Source organism: Cryptomeria japonica, chromosome 9, assembly GCF_030272615.1.
Source record: "Cryptomeria japonica chromosome 9, Sugi_1.0, whole genome shotgun sequence".
Classification (NCBI taxonomy): domain Eukaryota; kingdom Viridiplantae; phylum Streptophyta; class Pinopsida; order Cupressales; family Cupressaceae; genus Cryptomeria; species Cryptomeria japonica.
Genome location: NC_081413.1, coordinates 476,433,717 through 476,446,036, shown reverse-complemented (window position 1 = coordinate 476,446,036; position 12,320 = coordinate 476,433,717). Strand labels below are relative to the sequence as shown.

The window sequence follows — 12,320 nt, the reverse complement described above, 5'->3', positions numbered from 1 at the left end:
ACATTGAGGAGACCACACTCCTAGCTCAAACATGTAAGAATAAGCATTACACTGGGCTCTATTTTCATTTTAAAGATGCAATTCATATTTGCATTGCTATTGATGAATCACTAGAGGGAGAATGATAGGAAGATTAGCAAGTCACATTTTCGTTTAGCCTCAGCCTGCTCAGGGTTCTTTTGCAGCGATACTCTGAAGTATATTTTAGACAAATGAACAATTTGAGGAAAGTTTATGGGCTGTCATGTCAACTAATGGCAGACTTTTCTGGTCCTATTTTGAAGAGAGTTTACAAATTCTTCCTCTCCAGCAGAGTTTCTCAGAGGAGTGGCTTGGCAAATGAGTCTCAGAGCATATGTTGCATTATTTGTTGGATGACTGAATGAATATTATTTCCAATTCTTTGGAGGTTAGACCTCCCAATGATACACTATCAGAATCTTTAGTTTGAATGTAAGGAATGTCGTGGTTCTCATGTGCCACTGCCAGAAGACTGGATGAAAAGACTAACTCTTGTATAAGAAAATTGTTTATCATTGATCAGTGCGATCTGGCCTACTTGTACAATGTTGATTTTGACAGAATTGATTGCTTTTGACATGGAAGAGAGAATAAAAGAAGATTATAATTGTATTGGAGTATTTTAGATGAGATTGGCAGATTGTTTGTGTGAAGAATTAAAGTTTGGTGGCACCTTGGTCCGTTATTGGAATCCTAGGTATGAGCCCATTCACAACATCCTAGGTATGAGCCCATACACAACATATATGTGTTTATAAATATTAACATGCACCTAACTATGGAGAAAAATGCGATCTCTTCTTGGCTTCTATATACACATTTCTATGGTAAAACACCTAAAATATCAAGGAAAGCAATGAGCACTCTTCAGAACTTGGGCAATTGTCTTTTTCTTCTTAAGGGCATTTTTCGTTAGGTTGTATAGAGCTTTAGATACTCCTCAGAATTTATCAAGATCTGTTCCAGACAGCTTTCGATAGGAGGAAGTGGCATATCAAATTTCAAGTGGGTTCGTAGAGGTCTTGAAGAAAAATATTGTCTAATAACCGATCACTATGAGTTGCTCTAAGTCCCCAATCGCAGTGGTAATGCATGGTACGAACACCAGGATTCTCCAAATATTTTGGCAGTATAGGGCCATGCCAACAAGGCAGCAAAACGATTTCATTTTGTATACAATACAATGCCACATTTTCAATAACCAGTTCATCTTAGAAATAATAAGTTGTGACATCACATTTAAAAGGTTGATTGTCACAAAAAATAAAATTTGTTCCTACATTAGAGCACTCCTATTTTAAAGTAGACAGTTTTAAATAATACATTTTTACATTGGTATAAATCATTTTACAATTCTCAAATCCATTTCCATTGTGATCAAATTGTCATGCTTAGCCACTTAGAGCATACATCACATATATCCAAATAGGGCATAATTTAAAAGATCAGTCTTATTGGTACAGTGTCAAAGGCATGCAACTACCAAGACAGATATATTTTATACTTTGTCATCGATTGTTATAAAATTGAATTCCCAAATAGAAACAAGGTGCTTCAAAGTTCAAACATAAAACACAAGCAAACCATTAATATCAATTCTTGCCAGTAGAGATTTATCAAGTAATAAAGAACAAATGCCAAGCTCATCACTCTGTGAACTTCCATCAATGTTTATGTATAAGAAATGATCATAATGCGTTTTTATAGTATAAATCAATCCTGATGGCAGATGTTAATCATCACTACCTAGACTCCAGGTGAATCCTTTAACAGCTGAATGGTTGAGAAATACCAACCTCCAACCAAAGGACAATGCGATCTATATTTCTGATGCCTGTGATCCTTTCTGTGGCAAATTATTAACAGCAACTCTGTCACTGTTAAATCTCTCCCTTATTTTCAATCTCTCCCTCCCATTTTTTAAATGAAATTGGGATGTCTGCTTATTTTTTGCCAAAATTGGGCATCCTTGGGGCATCAGTGTTACCCCCGTGCCTGCACCTTTTAAACACTGAAAAAAAATTAAATTAAAAAAATGTGGAAGGCTTCTTGTGAGTTTGTTGTGACTGACAACAAGCCTTCTTAGGTGGAGTTGAGAGGAGACTGAGAACCTAGGTAGCCTTCTAGATAAGAAAAGCTCAATTGGTAGCTTATTTATTGGAATTTGCCTATTTGCATGGTTGTTGTGAAGACTGATTCCATGAAGCAAGCAAATTCTTTGATTTAATGCTAAGTTTATTTCTGAGCAAATTCAATACATTTCCTTCCTCAGACAAAATCCAGTTGAACCAAAATACATTGACAAACAAAATGATAAATGTCAACTCCTTGGTATCCATTTCTCTGTACAAAAGGAAGAATGTAGACAAGTGGACATTGCTGGATAGAAGCAAGGAATAAAACACAGCCACTAATTAAAGCCAGCGACCTGTCGAGTGGAAAGCAAACTCATGATCCCGTCTTCTTGGTGGTGGTTAAATGTTCATTTAATGGCAGCCAAGAGCCTTGTTCTGGATGGAGGCTAACTCAATGTTAAACTAGTAAATCTTGGGAGGTTACCCACAAGAAGAGATCCTTATCCTCTACTTTCGGGAGGAAACATATTGAAACATTCCAACTTACTCAAAGTAAGATAAATTCACTGACATCAAAATTGAATCCATTTCAGACTGGTCTCTCCCTTTGAATTGTAGATAAGTTTTCATAGTTAATACTATTTGCATGGGCTTATATATACGTTCTCTGTAGATTAAATAAATGTTTATGTTTCTAAAATTGCAGCTTCTCTACCCTTTTTAGGTTATCTGTAATTATTTGTATTGAGAAATTCAGATATTATTTTTATAAACTATTTAATTGCTGCATCCCTACTGTCTCAATATCCATTTTTTTGGCTGTCCTTGAAACCTAAGTCACAGGATACGGCGATTTTCATGGATGAGGTTCAAATTTAATCAAATTTCAAACTTCTATAAAAAAAATCGAATTTAATCGAATTTCCTCTATAAAGCACTGCTATCCGCCTCTAAACACAACTCAGCTGGTCGTGGGTATTCTTTGTATATGCTTTGTATCTATTGGGTCATGGGTGTCTGCAACTGCTGGGTCGCCCTCAGATTTTCTCCAACAAGGGTCGCTATTCTGATAATTTATTAGAAGTATACATATATTTAAAAATAAACAAAATTATAGAAGGCGAATTTTAGCCGAATTTTTTTTTGAATTTTTCCCATGTCGAATTTCATGGCTGTTGAATTCGAATTCGAATTCGAACCTTGTGACTTAGCTTGAAACCCTAGGCCCCTGTTCCTAAAATTAAAAATTGGACTACTGATTATTGTCCAAAAGATTTTTTAAATTAAGGTTTCATAATGTGATAACTCCCCATGAATTTTCACTGCGCTATTTGTCTTCTTCTATTTTCAATTTTTAATGCCCTCTAAACTTAACCTAAAGGGAAATTCTAAATGATCACTTTGTCCTAAAGAGGGCTAGAAATGGCTGAAAAGAACATAAGAAATAGCAACCTTATGCTAAATGTTGTATTTCTCCTCTTCTATTTTCAAATTTTAATGTCCTCTGAACTTAATCTGAAGGGAAATGCTAAAAAGGATGACTTTGTCCTAAAGAGTGCTAGGAATGGCTAAAAAGAAAACAAGAAGTCTACTTTATGCTAAATGTTCCGATGACAAACTAAATGTAAAAACCATTGAAATGAAAAATAATCCTACAGTCTAAAGGATAGGGAGTGTGCACAGCCCGTTCTCATATGCTGTGCATAACTGAAGCGTTCTTCTCCATTTCGAAAAACTCATTGAGAGTACTTTCCATTTGTGCAAAACCAGTAATTAGTCCTCAACACAACATGATAAAGCATAATCAATACTAACTCATGCTATTCTTCACATCAATACACGCATATTACATTAACAATTATATTGTATCAACATCATATAGTTGTCTTGCCCAAATAAAAGATTATTTTAAGGATAGAAAAATAATCATAACATCTATAATCATAAAACGAGTCAAAGTAAAATTTATGCTTTTAAGTTTTAAGCAGATACAAACAAGAATTTATTAATCGCGACATGTAGTTTTTGTTTTAGTTAATTTACATTATTTTTATTTTATATGCAGGGAAAATGAATGATGACTAAACTTCAAGCCCAGATGCTTACTGTTGAATATTTTAAAGTATGCCAATAGCATAATGTAATGCGAGTGTAATTAATGAAGAGGAGACGAATGATTTTTGTATATGTTGTAGTAAGCATATTTACATGATAAATGCTAAATCTGTTGTTAATCCTTATTAAATGAGATAAACATTATTTTTAGTCGAGCCATTGTTTTTGTAACGTTGGTCTTCCTTGAATTGAATATGTGGGTAGCATGATCAATTTGACTTTTTTTGTGTTAATGCGACGTTATGGATGTAGTAACCAACAATTCATCTAGTCTTTCTTATGCTTTTTCTTTGATTAAAGTGTACTTTTCAAATTTTCTAACTAATTGTGAGAAAGTACAATACATTTGAAAGCATCTATGATTGCTCACGATCATTTGTTTTGGCTAAGCAAATGACTCAAATTCTTAGCAATTTTTATGTGCAAGCATGCACACATGCGCCCACACAAGCTCATGCACATGTGTGCACATATATAGTTTTGCCAGATAAAATGTGAGTACCACATAAGATAAGTTTTTGATTTGTATTCTTTGGAAGTAACAGTCCATAGCATGCTTGTTTACTAATGAATTGTTAGACACAGATATTGTTCATACTTGTTAACCCACTACACATTGAAAGAACAGAGATTGTAAAAGTTGCTTCTTGATTTACTATCCTACCCCTGGATTAGGTAAAGTTATAAGTGTTAAGGCAAGGCAGTAAAGTGCCTTGTTTTTCTTTCAAAAATCAGTTAAGTACCTCCTTAGCCACGTGATTATAAATTTAGCATTTAGACGAGGGTTTATGTCCTTGGATATCATGCTGGGGGTAATCACTATTAACTAGAAGCTGGAGTGCTTTCTGTTACTCCAGTATTAAATGTATGAGCCACGTGATTCTAATCAATTCCCATGTTTGCTAGGTCAGCTGGTTTATTAGCTTTCCAGCAGCAATAAATGAAGCTCACAGAGTGGATGTTTGGGAGGACTTTTACCTTTTTCTCCATAGCATTAATAATTACTTACGAGTCTCCTCCCCCCTTGGAATTCTTGAACTTTCATTTTTACCACCATCCTCAACTCTTCTACAAGGACTATTGCTTTGGCTTTATTATAGATATGTCTTGGAATTAAAGTCAAAGAGGTGCCTACTAAAATTTCCACTTCATTTCACAGATTTAAAAATACATATTGCCTCTCCTCTCCCATTTGTGAGGCTTCATCAAAATTGAGCCTCATGTATGGGCCGGGAAGGAAACGGAGAATTTGGTGATCACTAGGGGTCCTTGTGGCATCCCTATTAATGATTTGTTGTTTGAACAATTGATCCATTACTGATTTTTTGTTTTGATTCTGTGCCAGCTTTCTATGATCTTTATGCCGATAGGCATTACATCTTTGAGAAAGAGTTGGCTATAGGTACAGTTACAAGTGAATTCAGTGGCTTGGAAGCTATGAAGGGCATTGACAAACCATTGAAACGATCTTGTCCATTGGTTCTATAGGTTAATCTCACCCTACAATTTTGAAAATCTAATGTTTTGACATAGTTTACAAATCTCTTTTAAAATTAATATTTTGCTTCATCAAGTTAAATTTCATTGTGGGCTCTCAGATTATTCAATGAATATAATTTACTTGCAACCCAGATGCGCAGAGCACAAGGATTGGTGCTCTGTGAATTAACACAACAGAATTAATACTCCATAATGAGTTGCTGCATAGCCTGCAAGCACTGGTATGACATTCCAATTGAACGATCCTTTGGAGCACACCTAATCTTGTCTGTTGTTTCTTCTGCTGAACAAATTTTTCTTTACAAAAATAGATGGAATTTTCAGGTAGATTTAAATCTGCAAGTTGTCAAGTTAGTATTATTGACTTGCTTGTGGGTGTTCATTTGCTTTTATTAGGAGTACAAACAAGCAAACCCACCTCCTCATTTTGCACTCTAATATCCATTTCATCAAATTACAGTCTTTCCTATTTTTTATTGAAAATGGGGTGCAATTATGTCATTTGTTCTTCCCAGCTGATTTTAAGCCGTTTCCCTCATATAACAATGGAAACAGAGGAGAATATGGATCTTGAGGCAAGTGGGTTATTAATAAACCGAAGAATGTGGAATATCTATTGGGATCACCGTTAGGAGCATTTATGGTCCACCCACCTAAACTAGTAGATGTACCCAAGATTGTTTTAGGTGGAACTACCAGAGTAAGATGTGTACCCAAATGTGTTTTAAGGTCACCTGACCACCACGTTGGTTTGTTTATTCTGGAGACGTGGTGGCAGTGTTATTCAATCCTACATACTTGTACAACTTGTTCAATAATTCTCATGCGTTTTCTTGTAACCAGGCTAACATGATTGATAGTTCATAATCTTTAGGTTGCCTGCTTGGATGCTTCTTATGCTCGTTTTTTATGTTTAAACTTTTCAAGCCCTTAATGATGCCGTCTTTTTTCCTTCTGGAAGTCAACCACAGCAAACCTATGGTTTAGAAATTAACTAAAAACTTTCGAGTATGGTATATACCATAATGAAGAGATGCTTATTATGTTCCTCATAACAAGTTTTAAGGCTCCCTCTTGTAATCCAGTACATTCTATATTTTTGTTGTAATTTAGAATGACGTCTATTGGTTTTTAATCAAACCATATGATATGCCATAAATGAACATATAATTTCATGGATTGATAAGGAAATTGAGTTCATTTTTCTATAATGAAAAACTTGATTAAATCTCCTGTCGAAGAGATGCCTTTGTTTTCTTAAGGAACTAAGATTGGTCCATATTGTTATAGTAAGGAATTGAGGGCCACAGGATATACCTAATTTGGATGCTTTTTTGTTTAGTAAGCATGAGTTATTCGCTCTATAATTATGAGTTGTATGAATGTTTAGAATTCATCTTGTGCTGTGAACTCACAAGACATGTAGGCTATCTTTTGTTGCTTACGTATTCTAGGTGTTTAAGGCTAGATTTCTACAATAGTATATACTAGATTAGAAACAAGTATTTAAGGTTAGATAATTGTATGAATGTTTAGAGTTCATCTTGTGTTGTGAACTCACAAGACATGTAGGCTATCTTTTGTTGCTTACGTATTCTAGGTGTTTAAGGCTAGATTTCTACAGTAGTATATACTATATTAGAAACAAGTATTTAAGGTTAGATTGTTATGGCATGCTATATGCTAGATACTGAGTATTTTTTAGCTCCCTTCCCATTTTATCAAGTATTATGTTAAATCTTCTATTAGACTGAATGGTACATAAAAGGAAGAGCTCTAGCAAATCATGGTCTAATGAGGAAGCTAAGATTAGTTCTCTTTTTTTAAAGAATGTGTAGCATTGTATGGGTTGAAGATATAACTTGTTTGAATAAGTTCTACTTATCATGAAATATTCCACAGATTTAGGAACTGTCAAACTAACAAACTTTTCACAAGAAAATCAAAACAAAGCTAATAAAAGAGGCACAAATAACCAAGTAACCAAGCCAACAAAATAATTATATCGAATAGCTAGGTTACAAATTATAAATAGCATTGTTCATATTTGGAGCAAGGTAATTCATAGAATGTGAAAACTAACTAAAATTAGGCATACATGATAAATATATCTAATTAAAGTGAGACATTTCCATATTTCTTCATAGGGATGTGGTTTTGATGGTGGGGGGAAGGTTTTGGACTCAAGAACTTGACTACGAGGGACTCCCCTTTTGGTGTAGATGATGCTTTACCATAGGCCACTTAGTTGTGGAGTTTCCACTCTCCCAATGTAAGGGCGTGATGATGTGGTGGAAGAATGCTTGTGAAGATCACTTGATTGTTCATTCCTCTTTCTCTTTGGATGATGGTCCCTTTCAAGATGATGTGTCTTCTAAAGGTTAGATTTCATGTTAATGGTACAACTATAGTGAGTCTCACATCTATTGCCCTATTGGCTCCTATTGGCGAGTCTTAACCACCTTATGCTTTAGTTACTTAGCTTGCTATGCCATTGGCTTTAGATCCACTTTAATCGACTTATGTAGTTTGTTTGACTCTTGGCCACTTTTTCTCAACATTCTATTCTTCTAATTGCATACATAGATGGGCCCTTTGTGGAGGAATCCTACTTGCTTCATCTTGCTTTGATGACATGGATAGTATTTCTTGGATTGTTGTACAAAGGTAGAAGAAAGATTTTCCCAAATAATCTCATGGTAGAGTGAAGGGTGTAAGATTGAATGGGTTGGGTCTGACTTTGTCTAGGTTGGGTCCTAGGGATCTCTATCGGTTCTTCTTTTTGGTTGTGGTTGTGTTTGGTAGCTTGGTTGTAGTTGGATCTCTCTCATTCATTTTGATGGGTTGTTTGGTTCCTCCCATATGTCATAGTATTTGTTTTGTTTGAGTGTTGGTTGATTTGTTGTACAAGGGCTTGGGCCCTGTATCAATATCAAAAACTAAATCTAGACATGCATAATAGGGTAAGATGACTAGATGAAATGACATGATAGCAATGCAACTTAACTAAGACTAGATAAGAGTAACTTGGGTGCTTAAGACATAGGCACATGAGTAATTGACACAATATTTAAGTGAGCTTATCCTAACTAGGTGTGTATAAGGCAATATGATAGTAAACTAAATGCAAGTAAAATACAATGCATCAGTGCTTCTAGAAATGAAACTTAGGTAGAGGTAGAGAAATGAGCGAGTCTTAATAACTAGGCTTGATTAGGTGCCCATTTACAAAAGATTCTTTCACAAATAGAGAAATGGAGAAACCCTATAGAAAATAAATTCCCTTAAAGAGAGAACATAAGAAGGATTGAGAAGTCTACCCAAAGGTTGAAATAATTGTGCTTGGAAGATATGGAACATGAACATGAAATCCAAGTGAAGATATTAGAATAAGAATGTAAAAGGTTAGAGTGTGATTTTTTATTTTTCCAAAGAAATGCATTTCCCAAACTTAATCACCTTTTTAGAAGACCTAGAATCCATGATGACATTAGAGGTATCTCTTTTAAGAAGAGCACTATAGTCATGGGGGCTTCATTTTCTAGGCAATATTATATCACGTGCATTCATATTGGGGGGTTTAATATCCGAAAAATGAGGGTGCAATATATCGCCTATCGGTGAAAATAAGGGGGTTTTTAATTTCGGCTATGAAAAAATGCAATATTTGGTGAAAATAGTGGGGCTTTTAATTTGGGTTGTGCATTGGGAGGAGAGAAAAAAAAGTTTAGGGCAATATTTTTTGAAAATAGGGGGATTCTTTAGTATGCCATGAATGCATGTGCTATAATCCAGCTTCACTAAGTGAAGCCCCGTGACTATAGTCTTCATGACACGGCATAAAAATATTCTCATCAACATTAGATAAAGGAGCCTTCTTATCAACATTCGTAACAAATTCACCAAAAAATGGCATACTATTCAAGCAATATGGGAATTGATGTTATGGAGATAAGAAGGTAGATTAGAGTAGACATTTAAGAATTCATCCAAAGCTTCCTCCAAAGAGAAAACATCTAGATGAACTTGTTTTGAGTCTACCTCACTTGCAATATACTCAAGGTGAATAAGTTTAAGTGGAAGACGCTCGACAAAAATCATGTGAACATTCAACCATGGTTTTGCCGTAGAAGTTATGGGACAATATCCAGGTCTTGTCTTAGAACCATGTGGGTGAGCTTCTAATGAAACTTTGATACCTTGTTCATCATGTCCACAACCTTTACCTCCATAACTTAATTTAGAAGGAATATGGAATCCCATCCCATAACGTAACTGTAACTCTTGAGGAGGATTATTGTAAAGGGCGTAATCAATATTATAAGTATCACCTTGCTTTATAGAGGCATAATCATCTTTTTCAGTAGAGGCAAATGAAATCTTAGGAATATTTAGGTGGATCAAATTAACTTTATATTCCTTGATGTAAGATTTAGTGAAGTTCAAAGATTCTCATCTTTTGGAGGTTCATGCTTTCTAGAAGAATCTTTCTTTAGGGACATTTCTTGAAGGTAACCTTTTCAATTGATACTACATGAGTAGATTTCAACACATTAGAAGATAATGATGGAGTGAAGTTCTAAAAGGTAGGTGTAACCAAAGTTTGACTAGCTGCTACAATTTGACATAAATGTATAGCATCAGGGTTAGCCTTGATCGTAACTACTTGATTATTAAGAACAAACTTTACAGAGTGATGAAGAGTAGAAGTAATCATTCCTAAAGCATGAATCCAAGGTCTACCCAAGAAAAGATTATATGATAAGGGTCCTAGCATAACATATACCAAAGCAAGCATGATAATAGCTCCCATCCTTAAAGGCAAAGTCATAGTGCCCAAAGCTTGTTGATTAGCATTATAAAATCCACAAATGAACAAAGAAGACACTATAAGAGAACTTGAATCAACTTTGATTTTAGGTAATAGATCAAGACTGCAAACATTGAGTGCTAAACCGGTATCAATGAGAGTTCGTCTAATGCCGATGTTATTCATGATCTTTATTTTGCACTTCCAGAGGTGGGAGTTCATGTGTATAGAATGTACTATTTGGTGATACCCTACAAATATGATCTATCAATGCATTCACATGTATTGGCCTAGCGGAAGAAGCTAAGAGAATCTTTTTAAGAGCTTCTTGAAGCATACCTTGATAAAGTGGAGCAATCTGAAGCAAATCCCAAAGTGAGATCTTAGCGGGGGTAACATGAAGTTTCTTGATAAGATCATACCCACTTTGTTGTTTGGCTGAAGGTTTAGGTGCTTGAGGAAGGTAGGGTTGAGCAAGTGGTAAATGAGTAGGTTGATCAACATTTTGTTTATTCCTTCGAGTATTATAAGTATGAGCTATCGCTTGATAAGGAGCATTAGATTGTGTAAAGATATCTTGTCAATCATTTTCAAATAGAACACCGCGAATATAATGAAATCTCTTTCAAGGACTAGCCAAAGTCACATAAATGATTGGTCTCTTCAGCTGACTAAGGGCAACAAAGACTATAATCACATTTATGGACTTTTCATCTTGCAAGGAAGGAGATTCTAATGGTAGAGTTTGTGGAATATATTTTTTAATAGGAGATGCCTCTAGGAAGTCATCCAAAGCATCTTCTAACATATCAAAATCTAGCTGTGAAAAAGCATTGACAAATATATTAAAATTTTGAATAAAGATATTCAAGATGAGTTTAATGTTAGGTTCAACAAAATGCAGAAGAGATTCACAAACCTCAAGACGATGGTGTCTCAAGGAGAAAATAACCCTTATTTATCTCAATGTAAAATTGCTCAAGTGAACTAGGAAGGAAATGCTAAGAACGTAATAATTGAAAACCCTTAATAACTCAAATATAGAGTATCATAAAAATATATAAACTATAGAAATGTAAATTATAGAGAATATACAATTTGATACTAGATGGGCTAAGCCTCGGCCTCTGATGCCCACACACCACATGGAGATCTATACAACTATGTTGCCATATGTATAGAAACAACTAGAAAGCTACTAGGAAGAGCACTTTATTTCGCTAAACCTGTTCACTTGCGCACATATAGACACATTGTTGGGAGCTATATAGGAGTTTGCCTTAGTCAAACCTCTATTTTGGTGTTTCCACCTCCACGAACAACTAGATAAGATTGAAAGACATTAAATGAAACAAATGTGTGATAAAAACAAACCCCACTATAGAGGAGAACCCCTACCATGATATAATACAATAGGCGAGATAATAAATATATAAGATTTGCTGTAGATGAGTTCATATAATAGACAAGATGCAAGAGATTGTTACCAACAACTATAACTCCCCTCTTGAGACAGTAGACATGATAGATCTTGGCAGTTGTGAGAGTCTAAGAGCTAAGAGTATTTTGGCAGAGCTTCGTTGTAAGAGAGTAAAAGATGAAGACAATTTAGGAAAGAAGTTTTTAGAGTGTCAAATTGTCTTATTCTTCTTCCTGAATTTTTTTTTTCACATGGTTGACTGTGAAGAACTTGGGTGAGCTATGGAGATTGATGTTGAGGAATGTATTGTAGCATATTTGTTTGTAGTATTTGCATATCATTGTATGTTTTTTCTTTGACGCTATGTATTAGATAAGTT

At 34.8% G+C, this 12,320-nt stretch overlaps 1 protein-coding gene across 2 annotated transcripts in view; it reads left to right on the top strand.

Moving 5' to 3' along the window:
• Positions 1-4,444, top strand: part of LOC131075970 (uncharacterized) — a 31,292-nt gene extending 26,848 nt beyond the window's left edge. For both annotated transcript variants that reach the window (XM_058012971.2, XM_058012972.2), the window contains one exon: positions 4,162-4,444. In XM_058012971.2, the coding sequence (XP_057868954.1) occupies positions 4,162-4,174 (13 nt within the window). In that variant the 3' untranslated portion in view covers positions 4,175-4,444. The remainder of the gene's footprint in view (positions 1-4,161) is intronic.
• Positions 4,445-12,320: the final 7,876 nt, after the last annotated feature.